Here is a 20407-nt window from a genome sequence, read left to right on the forward strand (position 1 = left end):
GAGCGCATTTATCCCAGCACACAGCATTGTTTTGAATGTTCGGTAAGTTCCGTCTCAAAATAGGCAATACGTCATTTTTTTTTTCCGGCCCAAGCCAACCGAACTACATGTGTGAACAGACCCTAAATATCCAAAATAGATATTTATCCAATTACAACTGAAAAAAAATCAATAATAAAAAAAAATATTACTGGACAATAACCAATATGGTGCCAAATCTGCCAATATATTAAACAGCTGTATTAATTATCCATTGCCAAAGCCTTTCAGAAATTTTTAAAACTGACAAAAGGGGAAAGTATGTGATCTTTGGATGATGGCGACCATCTTAAAATGCCCAAATATCGACTAGTACAATATGTTGGTTTAAAACTAGACTGATGGGTCAACTGTGCAAAAACCCACCTGGTTGGGTCTCACTTGGTGAAGGCTGATGTTGGGGTACCGTGTAGCTGGGTCCACGCTGTAGTGGCTAAAGTTCTTACTCACATTCTCTGGTGTCGTCTGTGGCAGCAGTCGATAGACACTTTCTCTGAAACCCAAGGGGAGCAGTGGTCATGATTACTATACACCATGATATCAGACCCAAATTCCCTTAATCTTGGCATTAGTCCCATTAGAGATGATGTCTCAAGATGAGACCCTAGAGACATCATGCAGGCTTTTACGCAAACACTTTTGCTTCCCCACAAACATGTTGCTTATTGCATACAAGTAGAAAAGTGCTTTACCACTGTGACTTACCCTGCCGCATGCAGCAAAATAACAGTCCAGGGAGAAAAGTAACAGTAAATGACAGCCTGTGAGGCCTTGAGTTGTTTACTGCTCAGTTTGAAGACACAATCACTGTCAACCTCATAATAAGTGCTCTGCACCAGCAGTATATCACTCTGGATGTTTTTGGTATGGCATAACATCATATTATTTTTATAGTATGCAGTAAAGGCTTTTTTGATATTCAACATCTCTATTGTGTATGTACATTGAAATGGTGTAAAATGTGACTTTTTCTTTCAGAGGAATCATCATTTCCACCAAACAATCACATTTTCACAATGTTTTCCCTATATAGGGCTGGGATTTTAGAATTTATCCATTTTTGTGATTTTGTGTTATGCAATTGTGATCCCCACTTTTTTAATCCATTTACAGCCCTAACTTTTAATATATGAAAAGTGCCAAATGAGGACCACATCACACTGCACGAGATTACAATACATGATTTCATTCTCAAAATGCAATAAACTCACCCAAACCTTTAATTTCCAGAGTGACAAATGTAGCTGTATCAACTGAAAATTTTAATTTCTTCTCATTATTTGTCTGTCAAAAGTTACAAAATTCTGACTAATCGAATTGAAATCCAAAAAATAGCATTTATTCCTATTATTATAACTCGATGTGATTTGCTGAATAAAACAAGCAACATAGTGAGGTCATGGGACAACCAAAGAACTTCATGAACTCATGAAACCATGAATATGCAAATTAGTCCCCACCTTCACTCAATCACACCTGCTCAGACTACCTGATCCACTCAGTCAACTTTACTGTAGTAAATCCTACACAATCGCAAGTGTAAATATTGGTTAAATTCAATCATATACGTTTGAACCAGAAAATGATTCAGATGATGTATCAGAATGTTAATATATTTTATGTAACGCTCTCTACAACATCGGACACAAAACGGTAATTGATAGGATAAGCCTTTGGCTCGACTATATTATCAAACGGCTAACAATGTGTTGCTAATGTTACACAAACTATGTTCCCCTTGGTAATCTCAGAGTCAGACAGCTGCCTTCAAATATCAGCATCCTTAGAAACGCTTTGAACATCATAGAAAGTCCGTGGAGAAAGGCATATAGTTCATCATAACATTGTAATAGACATCATATACATAATTAACCAGCTATATTGCATTTTATACACAATTTTTCCTGTCCCTTCTTATAGGTGTTCTTGTGCTCACTGTGGAAAAGCCCCGCCCCGCACGTTGAAAGGATTTGTAACATATTTGTGACATAGAAAACAGGGGGCTGTTTGAAACCACGTTTTTCAGACTGTCTTTGGTACACTGCAGTTTTGAGGAGAAACTAATCAGGAATGGTGTTTTTGACTGATGAATTTGCAGATGGTTTGTCTTAAAACATATTAAAACACCACATAGACATACAACATTAAAAACTTGACTTTCATAACGGGGGGTTTATATGGTTGGAGTAGTACATACTGCACAGCATGCTGCAAGCAGCCGACTAGCTTTCCGTTCTGAACATAAAATCTGTCTTACCGTTCAGCCAGGACCTCCAGAGGGGAGCCTCCATTAGCCCAACTACGCACCATCCACGCTGCATCCATGCCTGCTAAGAAACCTCTTGCTATTCCAGTGCCCATTGGCCAAAATGGCTATACACAAAAAAAACACCACATTTCCATCAGTAAACTTGTTCCTCATACACTAAGAGTGATAAATGAGTGGCTGTAAAATTCATATTTGAAATCAGTCATCTTCTGTTTGGAATATAATGGAAAAACTACCCTCACAGCCACAGTCTAGATAGTCTAACTTGTGTGTGTGATGCCTTAAAGTAATGCTTTCGTTACCACAGATTCTAAAGTGGTGGTTTCAGATTTATGTGAGAAAATGTATTTTCAGAAGTTGAAATTTGTCAAAGGAAGCCATTGGAGAAGAGCAAAAGCCAATTTTGTGGTACTTCATGGAAAAACACCATCTGGTTCTATTAAAGTTGGTTTTAACAAATAATAAACTCCCTTACAAGAAGATAGTCTTATTTCTCTCCTACACATGGGTTTTCTACTCACCTCTAGAAGGCTGTCCCCCACCAGGGCTACTAGCAGCTTATGGCCGTTGCGCTGGCGGACGAGCGCAGCATTTTCAGAGGCATACATACAGGTGAAGTCAAACATGGCCACATCAGGTTGGCCGTAGTGGTTGATGGCAAAATCCAGTTTAGGAAGCTGCTGATTGGTAGAGAAATCTGCTGCCTCTCTAGCGTAGGAGAGCAAAGCCTTCTGGTCAACATTGGCCCTGGAGAGCAGCATTTCTGTGTCGGCATAGTCCTATACAAGAGTGGGGGGGAAATAAATAAATTAAATAAATATACATATTTTATTTAATAAAGAAATTATATAGTAATACTTTAAAATACTATGACCAGGGTGTTTTGTGTTCTTTGTGTGTGGTTCAAGTAATCTCAACATTAAGGGGACAAAATTTCCTCACAAAGATTGAAATATCTGAAATCCATACAAAGTGATTTTTTTGAACATGTAAAAATGCTTAAAGTAATCATTATGTCTATGGAAAGGCCCCATAAAACATGAAAACCCAACAGTCAAACAATATTCAGCACTGAGAACAATGTAATTACGAAATAGTCATAAGGTGGGTTTGATTTTTCAAAACTACACTCAGTTGTCTGCAACTGTAGAACACCGCAAGGCATATAATTCAGTAATGAGTGGCTGTGGGTGTGGTAATGGGATATTTGAGAGGTCTTTTCCTCTCTGATTCATGTTGCTATAAGAGACTAGTGTCTGTTTCTGCTAACAGCCAGGCTTTTTAAAACGGATAAGGACTCTCAGGGCTGACACTCAATTAAAATGGCTTTATTTTGAGCACCATTACAGTCAAGGCATAATCACACAATAAAAACGAGTGTTTTTTTATCCCAGTGGGATTTTGTAATTTATCCTGAAAAAATTCAAAGCAACCATGCTTCTCTTGCACCCTATCGAACTACATTAATTGGTGTCATTACTGTGCATCATTATATCAGTCGTATTGTGCAAGAGTTTATGTATGAGTGTGAGAGAGAGTGCTGGGATTGAGGTTCCTTGTTAATGATTCAACAAACTTGGCAGTACTGGGAACAGAGCAGAACTCATTGTGAATAAATGGGAATAGACTGTCCGCTCAAAGTAATGGTTATTTACACTCCTATGCACAAAAAACATAATTATTTACTCACCCCAAACTTTTGAACAGTAGCGTATATTCATTAGGGCTGGGTAAAAAATATCGATTTCTCAATAGTAATCGATTCTCATTTTTACGAAGCAATATCGATTCTTAAATCTCAATAATCGATTAGTCATCCTGTTTCTATTTGATGAATGAATGGAACATTGTAGCGCGCAATTTGTGCTTTGTTACTATTGATAAGAAATAAAGTCTCACATTTCAAATTACGTCCATTTTATTACGAAATTCAAAAACATAAATAAGGTTTGGCGCTGTGGCGTGAGATCGCTCTGGCGCAGCTCAGCTCAAGAGAAGCAGCAGCGCGGAGCGCACATGCTCTTCTCTTCCGCCTTAAATAAAACCAGTTACACCGCGAAATAAACATGAATGAGCATATAAAACTGAGTTCTAAGATAGAGGACAACTTATCGAAATCCGTATCATGTTACATGAAATCGCTTAATCAGTGTTTCAACCGTGGAAAGACGTCAGTTAAACAACTTGTAAACAATGTAACGTCACATTTACCTCAGAAAAAACATGTGACCATAAACTCGTTAGTCAGCTAGAAAAATTAAATCTAGAGAGGAGAATATATATTTATTATAATTTTTATAATTATATTTCTATAATTATAATATTTTAATTATAATTTGTTAAAATTAAAGTAATTATTACAATTTTTATAATTCATATTACTTTCTTATTATAAAAATAAATAAAAGTGTAATTTAAGTGTTTTTATAGCTACAGATCAGTTAATTTTTACCTTCAATATTATAGTAGGCTAATGAACTGACTCCATAGTTTACAGCATTAGTTAAGAGATTTGTTTTCCTTGAGAAAATTTGCTGTATTGTACCCGATATCCAAAACAATCAATATTGAATCGAAATCAAATCGAATTGCAAGCCTGTGAATCAAAATCGGATTGTGAAATTTGTGTCAATACCTAGTAAATACTAATATTCATTAAAGTGTAAATTGCAGGTTAAATTTTTCACGAAGATTAAACAAAGATAAGAACCACCCACCATTGTTTTGTATGTTTTTTTATATCAAAATGCTGAATATAATATGAAAAGTTGGTACTTTTTACACTCCCTCTCCCTTCCACTAGGCTGGGCGTGACGTCAAAAAGGGACTCCAAGCCTAGAGTTACCGTTAGTCTAATGGCAAGTAGGCTAGCAGTTATATTGGAGGAGAACCGAGCAAGCAAAAATGGTGTTGATGAATGAAATAACCCAATTGTAAACATACTCGTGTGTGCTGGCTATGAGATTACCGTGATTCTGCCTGAAAATAGTGTAAACTATTCGCAAAACAAACTGGTTCAGGCAGCATGCGTCAAAACCAGGATGCTGCGTGAGGCACGTCAGATTAATGGATTATTTGATGATCATTTTTCCTTTTCACACCGTTTTAAAAATAAAAACAGACAGTACAGTATACAGTACTCATAACTTCAAATTTTATTATAATTGTATTTCATATAATATACAATAATGTCATTTTTACTTGTTATATCAAATGTGATAATTGCTAATACATTCAAAATATCAAAATATGCTCCCCATACAAATTTTAAATGAAATGAGGATGTCATAATATTGTGAGATTTACACCATTATGGAAACAATAGAGAATGAATCGACATTCTCTGTGATCGATTCGCACATTCAAAATATCAAAATATGCCCCCCATACAAATTTTAAATGAAATGAGGATGTCATAATATTGTGAGATTTACACCATTATGGAAACAATAGAGAATGAATCGACATTCTCTGTGATCGATTTGGGTAGCATATTACGACAAGGCAGCTCAAATCGTCTGAACACTGGTCGCGGGGCGGGTCGAGCTGCTTCCACTAAACTCCAAAATGCGTTCACCTCACGGCAGCACATACTCTCCACTGCTGATTCCATTGGGTGGGATAGCCCACACAAACACCTGTCAAACACAGCGATAGAGGCATCGATCTCTTTTTTTCTTTCTGACAATGAGCGTCGCTAATTAGTTGCGATTTAGCACACGCAATATTGCGTTCTGTCTGCAGATGCTAGCAAAAGCGCCATTGTGCCTGTGCAGTGTGTGCATCTCCACAGCTCTGATTAGGACTACTAACACCATGTAAGTAAATAATGTCTTCAGTCGTTGTCCCTCCTTGCTATTCTACATGACGACAAGATTTTGAAAAGACTTTGGCTTGTTGACTTATGTTATCCGGGTTAGCACCAGGTTAACCTAGGCTAGCTCTAGCTACTCACGATGACACCTGGTCAACCCTCCACTCATTTTCCTCACACCAAGCATTGATAACTCTTTGAGGGCCATGATATCTGGCAATTTCCTCCCCTCTCTCACACCTAACTGGTTTAAAATTGCCCATAGTCAAGCCACAAACAGAAGGAATCTAGCAGAGTATCGGTTGATACTCCCTTTTATGAGATCATCACCCAGTTACGGTAAAAAACATGCTACCTTTGAAGAAACCCCAATAAATGTTATTTTAACGCATTTTAAGACAGAATTTTTTAAATATTTACATATTGAGCACTTTAATCTACACATTAATTGGTTACTTTACATTAATTACACTTTAACGGTTCTGGTTAAGGCAGTACATTGGCATTCAACGCCCTGAAAAAACATCTTAAACCATATGTTTTTTGTTGGTCTTAGATGGTTTAAGCCTCACCAAGCTAATGTGTGTCTGGTTTAGCTGGTCAGTCAGCTGGTTTACCTTCCACACCAGACCAACTAAAACCAGCTTAAGCCATTCAAGATTTTATGTTTGGATCATGTATGTTTGTGCTACATAAATCAAGTCATGTGCCTTGAGTAGAGGTATGCTAGTACTTTTCTAGGGGACATAGAAAGGCAAACAGGAAGAGACTGAGATAAAGAGTAAGGGAAAAGTGAGAATAAAAGAGGGGAGATTAGTATAAAAAATGGCAAAAAGTCAAACACTTTGATCACTCACATGTAGAATGACGCCCTTCTCCAGCAGACTCTGCTTTTTGGCAGTCATTACAAAGTAGTGGGTGTCATCCTTATAGTAGACAATGTTTTCCAGGTCAATTCCTGTGGAGGCAAACCAACAGAGAAAAGGACAAAATGAGAGACAGGGAGGGAGAGATTAAAGTGGAGATGTGACAGACAGCATGTCAACAGGGGAAAAGGGGACAGAGAGAAAGAGGAAGTTGTTTGCATCCGTTCGCTGATGTAATTATGTTCCATCTGTGCAGCAGATAATGTGCCCACTCCCTCAATCAACAGGAGAAAGAGAGAAAGCGATAATATTGATTATACAACTCAGAAAACAGCAACAAAAACTGCCCTCAACACAAAGCACAGGGACAGATCATCAATACAATATTTTCCATGTATTTATTTCCTACACTGCTGGAACTTCAAGAAGTACCACAAAAAAAGATTCATGCAGTGGTGTTCTGAAATGAGGAAGCAAAGTCCTCATGTTTTTTTAAATGTTTGTTATGTGTTGTACTTAAGGTTGTCACCTTTTCCTGGTTAAATAAACATTTATTTACATTACAAAAAAAAGTTACATTTATTCTAAAACAATAACTAAAGGCTATACCAATTTAAACAATATATTTGATTTGATGTCCATGTTATATTAACTGATGTTCAGCTATTCTTTTTAATAGTCAACTTATTCTCAGATCATCAGTCGTCAAGCTCTGTAAAAACAGGTCAAAGATATGAAGATGTACTTTTAATTTCACCAAGCTGATTGCACACTAAAAAAAAAGTCATCGTGTTTTCAGGCCATCTCAAGTTTAATTTTGACGTGACAAAGCGGTAAAATCTAAGTGACTGAGTTTCATTTTGTTCATTTAGACTGATTCGCGAACGCGCACAAAAAAAAAGAGGCGGGAATCATCACAAACCAATTGTATCCAATCATAACCAATCAAAACTAATCATAGCGCGATGGAGGCATTGCCTCCTCTCACATAACTTTCCACCATTAATGCTCAATTAGACCCCATCAAGCCCAGCAAACACTTTAGGGGTTCTGTTAAAACTCAATGGGCTCAGGGGAAGCACGAAAGACGTGGACTCCTGCTATAACATAACCTGTGTGTGTTGCTGTTGGACAGTGCTACTTTAGAAAAACGAGTGATACACTTCTTAATCGATGTTTCAAAAATAAAACAACACAAATTTTCTCATCCAATTTTTTGAGGCATTGCCTCCCTTGACTCCTTGAAAGAAACGCCCCTGATATATCTTCAATAAGAGTGCTTGTTTTACCTGTGGCTTCTCTAAGGTCCTGAAAGAACTTCTGGTTGAAGATGAAGGCAACTCCACTGATCTCTTCCACCTTTGCCTCTGCAGTCGTGTTGCGGTTAATGAAGTTTGCTGTAATAGCGATAGCCAGTTTGCCCCTGAACTCCTTCCTCCTGAACCCTGGAGAGACAGAATAAACATTTATAAGAATCCCCTTCTATTAATGTCAGATTTTACAAGTGTTAAACGTATTAGATAATTTATCCTAAATAAGCAGAATGATTTAAATGTATCATTCATGCCCGCAGGATAAACCGAGTGGGGCGAGTTACACGCAGAGCTTCCTTAGTCCTAAGTCCCTTAGCACACACCACTAATTATTTTTTTCATGTCAAGACAAAAACCAAAGATTTAGAGAGAACAATCTCAATTTTCATATTATATGAAGTGCTATTCTTACCTGACAGTGTGTTCCTCCTCCCATCAGCCCCAATTATGACATCAAACTCTAGCTCATTGACTGGATGTGTTCTGGGGTGGACCTCGGCTCTCCACCCAATTCCTGAAAAACCAACAGCATGTTCAGCAATGACAGACAAGTCCTTTCTCCACAAGACTTAGTGTCCATTCAGGATATGCCTAGCCTCTATAGAACGACCAGTATTTATGTGGAAAAGGAAACAAATGAATGGAACAGCTAAATTTCAGCATGGAAAGGACACAAGAACGTGATCTTACTCTCATTCTCTTGGTCTTCTGGTGGCTCAATGAGGCCTTTGAACTCCACGTTGACATGGATCTCGATGCCAAGAAGAAGAGCTACCTTCAAGAGCATCAGCTGCAATTGGCGAATACCTGAAGTAAGATAATTCAAAAACATAGACCCCGTTTATCAACCGACTCAACAAGTGGACCAGACATTCTAGAGGAGTTTCTCTAATTAGATGCATCACTTCCGCAAGACGGTCAATCCAACAGCACACACATCCAAGTTCTTTTTCTTCTTGGGCAAAACTGTTATATCTTGCTGGCAAAGTTTAAAGCCTTTGATTTGGCAGGTTTTCCCCAACACATCCCACAATGATTACATGAGGAGGCGGCTATTGAATGTCTGGGATACATCAGCACATATTAGCATTTACACCACACTTGATAGGAGTCCCTGAACACCTACTAAGGAGGTTTGAGTCTCTAAGGTGCATCGTAACGCATTTAAATCTACATTTAGTGCTGTAATGGGATCATCTGTAATGGATGACTGGACTGTAAAGATTAATTTCTCTCTAAAAGAAAAAATTGTTTGATATACTACTCACTGATATGGTCGATGGCTCCAGCACAAAACTTGCCGTAGAACTTCTTGGCGCCAAGACCCCTCAGATCCTGAATGGTATAAGGCCAAAGATGGAGCACATTGTTTCTGGAGAATGCATCCCTCTTCTCCAACAAAACCACCTTGGCTCCAAGAAAGCCCAGCTCTATGGCTGTACGTAAACCACATGGTCCAGCTCCAATGATCAGACACTGAGAGAAACAATCCACAAAGAATAAAAACCAAATCATCAAGCAACATAAAAAACTATCTATTTTGAACAAAATTAGAACATTGAAAGTTTAAGAACTAGTAATCAAAACTCTCTCCTACGCCCCAGGGAACCTTTCATACCTTGGCGTTGGCACAGGCCCTTCCTTTTTTGTATTCTTTGTGGCTGGCGCGCTTGTCTAATTTGGCCCAGAGGGCTTTGGCTTTCCAGTAGTTGAGCTTGGACTTGAGTTTGTGGTAGAACACACGGTATTCATTGGGCTTGAGTTCCAAGAAGTCACAAAGCTCTTGAAAAGCCTTGAGAGTGCCTTTGAAGGTGGTGGCCTGGACGAAGCGGTCAAAGAGCACATGGGACTGATTCACCCCTTCTCCCACCGCATTGACGCCTCCATCTCCCATGGTCTCTTGACCCGATAAGCAGGGATAATGGGACAAGCGCCGTCCAGCTCACTCAGAGTCTGTCTGTTTTCGATTCAACTTCCGCCATAGGCCATTTTCACCCTGAATGAAAAAGAAGAAAAAATGTGTCAAACATTTTATGTAGAGATTGCTATGGAACACATGGAAACGCACAGAACTATATTTTTAAATTTTCAACCTAGCATAACCTTGCGTTGCAAGACAACACAGCATGGATTTAACAGAAAGGAAGAGATATAGAAGCTTACTGGTATAGTACAGAAACAGACATTACTTTCCTATGATCTAAATGAAGTAGCTATTTCAGAGGAAAGAAATATCTAGACTAACACTCTAATTTTAGTTTCAATGGTCTAAACAGATGTTTAGTGATAAATGACATTTAATTATCCTTTCTGCAAAAAAAAGGAGAACTGCTTCATGATTAAGTTATATAAACATTATATAGGGCCTAGGCCTAATGCAGTTATGTAAAACAAGTCTATGAAACAGGTTTTAAAAGTTAACACCTTTCATCAACATAGAGTGGGCTACTAAAACCTTCCCTGGAAAATTGCACAAAGCCTAAAGGACCTAGAAGCTCTAATAAAGACTTGGCATTAAAGAGCTGAAAATGCCCCATGCCCTTATCAGAGTCAGTGACCACAGGAAGTCTGATGAACGCAGAGAAACCCAAACAGGAAATGCTGAACAATTGGAAGTCTGTGTATTGTACTGTGAACAAGACACCCCAGATATGATAAATAAACATAAACCCCATTGCTGCACGATTATCAAAAACTATTGCTGACACCATGTCCTACTCAGGTGTGAAATAGTCTTGCATAGCCAAACTTTTATCAGTATGTTCCTCTTCATATGGGAGACCTCCTGATTCTGACCGACATGTAAAGCAACCAACCGAAGTTTATTTTGCACTTAAACTGTGAGAGAGTCTCACACAGAATGTCACATTATTCTAATTCAGACTGACAAAGACCAGATATCATTGCCATTTGCCAACAAAGAAAACAAGGCCTAGAAATGCTGATAACCAGAGATTTCGGCAATGTGCTAGTGTGCAGGAAAGTTTTCTGAAAGAAGAATGAGGAAGGGTAACACTTTTAAAGTAAAATTTTCCAAGATGCTCTAAAGACATGGAGAGAAAAGAATGCTGAGCAATCAAAAACGACCGAGATACATAATCCAGACACATCTAAAGAATCACATTCAGACTGTATCTCAATTGGGCAACTGAAAGTGACCACACAGCTAGCAGTCATCAACTGAAATAGAACATCTAAAATATCACAAATTAGCAGTTTCTCATGGCCAAGGACATGTACGTGCACACAGTCCCATTTAAACAAACTCAGACTGCTAAGGTGTGGTCTGGATGAAGGAAATCTCCACCTCACGAAAAGACGATGAAAGGGAAGGTAGGTGAAGGGTTAGTGTGAGGGCCCTTTCACTCGGTTCCAGCTCTAGTCTGCTGTGAAAACACACTCCTGACCTCACTGCTCTGAAACTGCTGTGCCAGCGGTCAGCGCAACACCACGGCCAGCCACTGAAAGACTCAGAGTCACAAAGCCACGAGACATCATGTAATGACATTGTCCTCACGTTTTCCTAATCGTGAAATTTTAGCTGACAATAAAATGTAATACAAAAAATTGCAATTAAACATAAAACCGTACCAACGGTGTTAGCATAATATATTTAATAGTCATTTATATATATATATATATATATATACACACACACACACACACACATATATTATATACATACACATATATATATATATATATATATATTAAACAAATGGATTTCAGTCATGAAGTATTTAGTCCTTTCACTACACGTCAGGCTGTTGCATTGACTTTGAAAACTGGAAAGGCGTGTGAATGCACTACTGAGGCAGATGGATCTGGTTACCCGTTTCCTCTCTCCATAACCCTCTGACACGACACTAATGCTTCAAATGGATACACTTTTTTGCACGGCAGCAGTCATGTAAACAAATACGATGCAGAAATACATTGACGTTCAAACTACAGCTCATTTAACAAAGATTGCTGAATGAAAGAAAAACTGTTTGCTTTTGAAGGTGTGCAGAAATTTAACCTCATAGGACAAATATAGATTTTTTCTGGTTGTCCTCATGCGGCTTTACTTCTGTCAGCCCCTGAAAGCCGAGAACCTCGGCACGTATATGATATCAGAAACCCTCAGCGGCAAAGCTTGGGTAACACTGACTAACCTGTTTAAAGCCCTCAAGTAGTTACTAGAGAGGAGACTGACTCCTGAAGAGCATGGGAAAGAAGCTGGTTTCACATATAGCCTACACGTGTACAAACACCACATGGTCACTCAGACATAAGACCCACAGAACCTGCATACTTTATTCACATTCACACCAGTTGATGGTGGAGGGGAAATCTGCTGTGGAAAGGATTTAAATGAAACTCAACCATTATTTAAAAAATACAAGTGGCAAGGATGTGTAGAAATTTGAAAAAAACAGCAGTTAAAATCATGAGGAAGTCCGCTGAGATTTTATGGAATTCTGTGGATTCCTATAGCATGGCTAGCCATAAGCCGAGACGGAAGCATGACCATGTGCATTTAACGACAACCATACAAGTGTATTGTGAAACATGGGTCCAATTCTACGGAGATCATTTAATAGAGGCTGCATTTTTTTTTTGTTGCACTAGCCTAATGTGGAAGCATTGTTAATACTAATTCATTTAAATAAGTAATTTAATAAAATAAAAAACACAAAACTAATGAAATATTTTTGTTGACCAAACTGCAAAAATTAAATAGAATATGAATTTATTTGCATTAACTTTTATAATTTCCATGACATTTCCAGGTTTTTACATGACTGTGAAAACTCTGTAATGTTTCCACTAAAATCTTTATGTTGTACAACTTGGTAGATCCCAGAACATGGATCGATTCCTAAAAAATAATGTATAAAAACTCGTAGAGACTTCTAAAAAGAGAGACTTGCACTGCAACAAACCAACACTAAAAAAAAAAATCTGTCGAAAACTGCAAATGTAAAATCTGTTGTTCGTCACACTGACTCATGGGAGGATGTGAAGAGCCAGGTTACATAACTCTGCGAGGCCCTATAGCCACGTTAAAGCTACAGCATAACATAATTGTAACTCTCAGCGTGCCTGAACACTTCCAAAACAGGGCCTGCTATAATTGCACACAGGTCTATATCCAGTATCTCTTTCACACAGGAAACGCCCACATTTCTTCCATGGTGTGACCTGTCACTATAGGTATATTCAATTTCAGACAGAGCTATCTGGCCTGTGTCACACAGCAATGTGGTGTTAATGATATAGCTGCTGCTATGAATACACTGAACTTTGTATGACATGACTCATGAGAGAAACCAAAGTCAATCAGTAGTACGGACATGCTGATAAACAGCATTACAGAGACACAAGACATATGGAAACAAACCGCAATCTGTTCAATTCTGTTCAACACAACAGCAAGAAGACTGAATGATGATTAACCAATCAGATAAATATACAACCCACCTTCACTCGCCTGTAACTGAGGGAATCCAAAGAACTGTTTTGATTCACAGCTTCTAAAACAAAGACGCTGGCTCGCATCATGCATTTTTTAACTTTATGGAGAGAGATTGGTCTAAAAATAGACCACATTACATGTCTGAATGGACTGTACAAAAAGCTCTTTCCACACTTCTCTTCCTGTCGGAACCCCATATATTTCCAGTATTCTTCCTGTATGGGCATGTGGATGGGAGACATGTGAGTTTTAGCTTAAAAATGAAGGACTTCATACACAGAGTACTGTATTAACTTCAGACAGCAATTTCTAGGCAATCACACAAAAAAGCAATTTCTTAGCAAAGTATAAGAAAACAATATAATATTTATTTTCCATCGTTTAATATTATTACCAACCATCCATGACTGTCATATGGAACTCACATTTAAAAACTAAAAATGTCTATGGTCATCAAAAACAAATATTTTAAAAACGCGTGTGTGCGCATATAATAATATATATGCGCAAACAAACGTTTTAGCCATTCATTTTCATATTTGTATGTATATATATATATATATATATATATATATATGTGTGTATATATATGCAAACAAACGTTTTAGCCATTCATTTTCATATTTGTTTTTGATGACCACGGAAATTCTTGATTTTTAAATCATTTTTAAATGTGATTTCGATATGAAAGTCATGGATACGTTAATATATGTTTCAACAAAAGATGCCAATATCTAGACTAAAAGGGTAAATCAATGTACAATTCATGCATTTTAACATTTATTTATATTTAGATATATATTTTTCCAGCAACCTGTCTGGTCTGCTTAAACACATAAAGAATAAAATTTTCTTGTTTAATTTTCAGTAAAAAATGACTGGACAGTAACAATCTGCACTGAACAGTTCCCGTAAATGTGGTGTCAAACTTCTTTTTTTTTTCTTGGGTGAACTATTCCGTTTAATCAGCAAAGCAGGTACAGTTATTGGCAAATTCTGATCATCTCAATATGGCCAGATGTCTGGCGATTAGCGCTGCTGATATCTGAAAAAAACTCTAGTCATGATGAGGCAGTAGATGTTTTACCACAGATACAATTTAGATAAACATTCTCTATCTAGATTCAGTAGAATGATATCAAGTTCATTATCAATCAAGACGTTTAATTGCACTGCTGCTGGTTCCAGGGAAATCATCAGATCACATGCACCATTTAAAAACATGAAAGCTAAAATCACTTTCACATGACAGACGTGAGGGGCAAGATCAAATATATTTAAAGACCACTAGCCTGAGGGACATACAATGCATAGGCTAACTCAAATCTCTAGATTTTAATAAACACAGAAATAAAATAACAACCTCCTTGTGCCAGAGGACAACTCATAATATATTTCCCATTCATTTCTCTTACAGAAAGTCTCTGCACATTTATCTTCAAGTCTCTTTGTTTGGCTGTGATTGTCCTCATCTAAAAACTCCCATGGGAGCGAAGGGGCTTCCTTTACCGTCCCATAAAACATTAGGCTCCACCAGTGTGCCGTCTATCAAACAGCTGTGATGTCTCCTCCTCCTACTGCGTCTTTCCCTCCAGACAATCAGGTGAGACGGGGTGCTGTCGCTATGGTAACATCACCAAAGGAGTATGACATCATTATACACATGCTGTAATGGAGGAGGGGAGCTAAGCCAACAGAGCCGCATGTGGGCAGGTAAACAAAGCAAACTGATGTGGGCGAGGCAAACTAGGCCAGTATCCACCTGAAATTAGCTGGGGGGGTTTTCTATCAAATGAACGGCAACTGTAGTGAGTCTCCTGACATATAAAAAAAAGTAGGCGATACTTTCAATTGGAGTTACAAAAATGCATGCGTTAATATTACCCATAATTACAGTCCGAACACTATCCACCACACCTCGTGATGTGTATAATAGTAACTCTGTGCTCAAAATCCTTAATGGGTTAGGCTAGTTCACCCAAAAATGAAAATTCTGTCATCATTTCTTTTCTGTCCTCATTTCGTTCCAAATCGAAAGTAGGGTTGCACCGAAATGAACATTCCTGGCCAAAACCCATTAATTAATAGTTATTAATATCTTATTTTACATTCGGGTTTTTTTTTGTATAACTGTACTAACATTACACTTAAAGTCAATCATTTTATTGAATCTGAATCTAAAAACAAATGCAAGCTAATATAATAAAATCTCACAAAAATTGGACATAAAATATATTAAAAATATATTAAAAATCAAATATTACCCTTCATCCAGTTTTATGAAACCGAATCAGATTTAACAGATTTATTATTTGACCAATTATCAATATAAAGATATTATCATCAGAGTATAGTCCTACAAAGCTATTATCATCAGAGCATGTGAGCAGAGAGCGTAACGGGAAGCAGATCAGTGAACGATAGGGTAGTGTCGTTTTACCAGCGCTGCCAGTCGTTTCAAAGTAGTGCATCTTCGGAAGCGGAGCCGCTCGCAAAAGTACAAAAAAAACGGTGAGCGAGAGTGAAATCTGAGCGCTGAACACTGAGGGGCGGGGCGGCATATATTTTCAGCTCATTTTTTCGGCCTTTTTCTCTTTCAGCGCAGCCCTACCCGTAAGACTTTCGTTCATCTTCGAACACAAAAACTAATTTTAATGAAATCTGAGAGATTTCTGTCTCTTCACTGACAGTCCACACATCTACCAGTTTGATGCTTCAAAAAGTTCATAAAGAGATTGTAATCCATCTGAATTGAGGGGTGTCGTACAAATTTTCTGAAGAGACTCGATCGCTTTATATGATGAACAGATTGAATTTAGGATTTTATTAACGGAAGCTCAACCGAACGCGAGAAGAAATCTCAACATTGGTTATAGCGAAAGCTCAAACGTACTGTGTAACGCACGAGAATGAACCCATTGGTTCTCGCATGTCAAGCGAACATGCTTGCCTTTTACTTCCGCTTACCATAACTGATGTGTGCGTTCATGAATGTTTATATGTGATTGTGAATAAAAGCCTAAATTAAATCTGTTCTTCACATAAAGCGATCGTGTCTCCAGAAAATTTGGACTAAACCACTCTATTCATATGGATTATTTTTTGTCTTCATGAACGTCAAAGTGGTAGTTGCATAGACTGTCAATAGAGAGACAGAAAACTCTCAGATTTCATCAAAACGATCTTCATTTGTGTTCTTAAGATGAACGAAAGTCATACAGGTTTGGAATGACATGAGGTCGAGCAAATTACAGAATTTTTATTTTTGGGTGAACTAAACCTTTAACCGTTGAGGCGGTTTCGACTACAAGACTATTTTCCATGCCAAGTAAACATGAAATATACAGGCTAATGTAACTAAAACAGACAAACTCAAATTGCATGAAACATTTTGCAAGGTGTTCATGAACACAATGATTTTAAACGCATGAGAAATCAGTAATACAGAGCTTGAGAAGTGAATCCATCAAGAAAATAGAAACCACGGTTACATTTTGAAGGACTAGTTCAGAACAAACATCTGTGGTGTACCGTTTTTCTATGAAACAGAAAAGTGGGCATTTTGAAAAGTCTTTTTGGAACAGTCATGATCATTATGAACTGTCATTGTATGGAAAAGAAAGAAATTCTGCTTTTATGTTTGACAGAGAAAAAAACAGCAGGGATTGGAACGACATGACAGAAATTCTGTGTTTGGGTGAACTATTCCTTTTAAATAATCACAGTCTATATGTTCACCACAGATCATAGTGCCCACATAGTTAGGTTCTGTCATCAACCAGCTTTCCATAGCTTACCATTTTCCACACCAAGATTAAAAGAACCGGCCTACAAAATGTCTAAACGCAAGCTCCAAAACACAGACTGTAAACAAATAGAGACACATACTTCATTATGAAAATATGCCACCACAGACATGCTGTGCCAAGAAAACAAATGCTATATGTATGCTAATAAAGCACATTTTGACCCATTTATTTGTGAGTCACCTGAATTATCTCATGTCTATACATTGATTTGCAGTATCTTGTTTTTTAATTAAAATAAATTAGATTCTTATGTGATATTTGTTGCTAAGGACTGCATTTCTATATTTCTCTAAAAAATTGCATTATGTAATCGAGACATATTGATATTGAGAAAGTTGATCATTAATAAACATACGTGACTCTTTATCATGTAATTCCAAATGTACTTCTATTTTAATATCTTTTTTCAAGAAGCAACATGTCCCTTAAGTCAAGAATGTCACTTATGACCTTATGTGGCCTTACCATTCATTTAAATGTTTGGCTTCCTGGATTTATCTGGACATGTTCATATTTGCATAGTTATCCATAGAAACGTGGTTGATAACAGACATTGGCAAACAGAATTAAACCAATAATCAAAACACCAAGATTCATTCAACAAAACTTTGCTTGAATAATTTCCAACAAAAGATTTTCTTTAAGTTTTAGCTTACAAAATGTAAGCATCTTATTCTAACTCCCAACAGCTGGAAACTTTTACAGATGATCAATAAAGAGAGTATCAAATAATACTGCACAAATATAAATAGATTTTACAGAAACTTGTACTTAAAAAAAAATACAAATTTAATAATCTTTTGCCACACTGATTACCACAATAATTAAGCAGCAAAGATTGCTAAGATTGTGCAGATTGCTAGAATTCCAGATTGTTTGGATGGTTGTGACCAACAACCACAAATTATGCAATAATTTTTAACTAAGGCAAGGGAAACAGTGATTATTATTCACTCTCCATTCCATGTTGTCAGGCTTTTAGACTCAAACTTACTGCTGCAGTAGTTAATTAAGTACATTTTTGGGAAGAAGCATGATATCCAAAATCAGATGTTATGAGAAAGAAGCCATCACTGCGAAGGTTTGGTCATGCTCAGCCAGGTACAAAGACATGCCCTAGTAAAACTTTGTAATTGAAGATTCAGTGTTGTCAACTAAAGAATCTCATTCATGAAATCCAGAAACCCAGAATGGAAATAATTTGTATACATTTATAAACTTGCAATTGAGAGAAAAAGTCAGAATTGTGGTATAAAAAGTCACAATTTTATTATTCGGTGTTGGAAGAAAAACCTGCAAACTCAGAAATCCAAGAAAAAAAGTTGAATTGACAGATATAAACACGCAATTGTGAGGGGGGTAAAAATAATAAATATGTAAATTACCTTTTTTACTCCGTGGCAGAAACAAGCTTCCATAGCAATATCATTCAACCGCAACAATAAAAAATGTTTACTCTGTCTGTTAGGTTTCATTAGAAATGTAAATTACACGTGACACACCTTTCACAGATTGAAACTGGCTGAGGAAAAGAGCACGTGTCATCTTACATATCATCTCCGACATGAGCAGAGTAAACAGAAGAGGTAGTTACTACGTGAATGCGCACAGTTTCCTGGTCTCAGACACAGACAACAGGGCTGTAATCCCGTGAATACGGCATGCTGATCTAATCCCACGCGCTGTGGGTGGGGTTAACCCTTACTCGCTGGGTAAACAAGAATCCAGACAGCAGACGCAGGACCGTCACTGACCCAGACCTGCCACAGCCTTGGCTTTATGCGTTAATAAATGACAGCACGCATAAAGCTGCAACCCTATGAGATTGACCGTTAAATCAGTGAACCTATCTAGAAACAGGTTAGGAAGTTAGTCTCCTTAAAGGAATAGTTCACCCATAATTGAAAATTAAGTCATTATTTACTCAATCTAATGTGACTTTCTGTTGTGCAACACAAAAGGAAAAGGATTCTTTTTATTTGTTTAGTTACAATGAATAGGGACTGCAGCTCCCAAAATGACTTATTATTATTTTAAATTAATTATTTTTATAATTACATAACATGCATCAATGATGATAGCATTTTTAAATAGCACTATTAGCCTACTTTAACCTACAACTTAGATTAAACTAGATTAAATACCACTATTCAAAAAAATAATCATTATGGTCCTTTGCTGGGAATTCATGTCATCAGAATTACTGTAATTACTAGGCTAGTTTACAAACGTATAAATTAGAAACTTTATGAAAACTTTGACCTCTCCCACTTGACCACAATGACGTTATGTTATAACTAACCAATATATCAACGTTTAAAAGTAGATAGGAAGCAACTTCTACACATAGCCTATTTATGTTTGATAAGCTCTTATAGCCAGTGCAAGCAGGTGCACGTTAAAAAAATGTGCAAAAGAATCAGATTAATTTGTGTAGTAATGAAGTATTTTTCTGTCACTTGAACTTCCAACAAATCCGCATATTATGGAACTGCTGTTTGCACACTGAAAAAAATGGACATAACAGGTCTTTGAAATTACACAAATTAAGCATATAACAACACAATTAATTTATGTTTCACAATCATTAATTGAGAAAAAAAAAAAGAGGAAAATTGTGTCAGCTGAACGCATTCTGATCATGTGGGACCGATGTACACATTAAAATCAAGTAAATTCAAAAGGACTTTTTTTTCAGTGCACTGCCATAGAGACAAATAATTTAAAAGGATTTAAACAGCACTGAGTATTGTTAAACTCAGAATTTCCATCTTGTAATTGTATCTAATAATTATTATGATTCCAAAATGACATAATGCATCATGACAAAACTGTT

The 20407-nt window shown here is 37.1% G+C and overlaps 1 protein-coding gene across 4 annotated transcripts in view; it reads right to left on the reverse strand.

The window, feature by feature from the left end:
• The window catches only part of mical3a (microtubule associated monooxygenase, calponin and LIM domain containing 3a), an 85807-nt gene that overhangs the window by 52842 nt on the left and 12558 nt on the right, over positions 1-20407 (reverse strand). For all 4 annotated transcript variants that reach the window (XM_077193611.1, XM_077193610.1, XM_077193608.1 and 1 more), the window contains exons 2-10: positions 9920-10297; positions 9570-9777; positions 8992-9108; positions 8714-8815; positions 8278-8433; positions 6980-7080; positions 2830-3087; positions 2297-2412; positions 406-532 (exon numbers count right to left, since the gene is read on the reverse strand). In XM_077193611.1, coding sequence (XP_077049726.1) covers positions 406-532; positions 2297-2412; positions 2830-3087; positions 6980-7080; positions 8278-8433; positions 8714-8815; positions 8992-9108; positions 9570-9777; positions 9920-10195 — 1461 coding nt within the window. In that variant the 5' untranslated portion in view covers positions 10196-10297. The remainder of the gene's footprint in view (positions 1-405; positions 533-2296; positions 2413-2829; positions 3088-6979; positions 7081-8277; positions 8434-8713; positions 8816-8991; positions 9109-9569; positions 9778-9919; positions 10298-20407) is intronic.

Source organism: Siphateles boraxobius, unplaced genomic scaffold (genome assembly GCF_051911475.1).
Source record: "Siphateles boraxobius isolate OS27281-9 unplaced genomic scaffold, OSU_SipBor_1 31, whole genome shotgun sequence".
NCBI classification, from domain to species: Eukaryota; Metazoa; Chordata; class Actinopteri; order Cypriniformes; family Leuciscidae; genus Siphateles; species Siphateles boraxobius.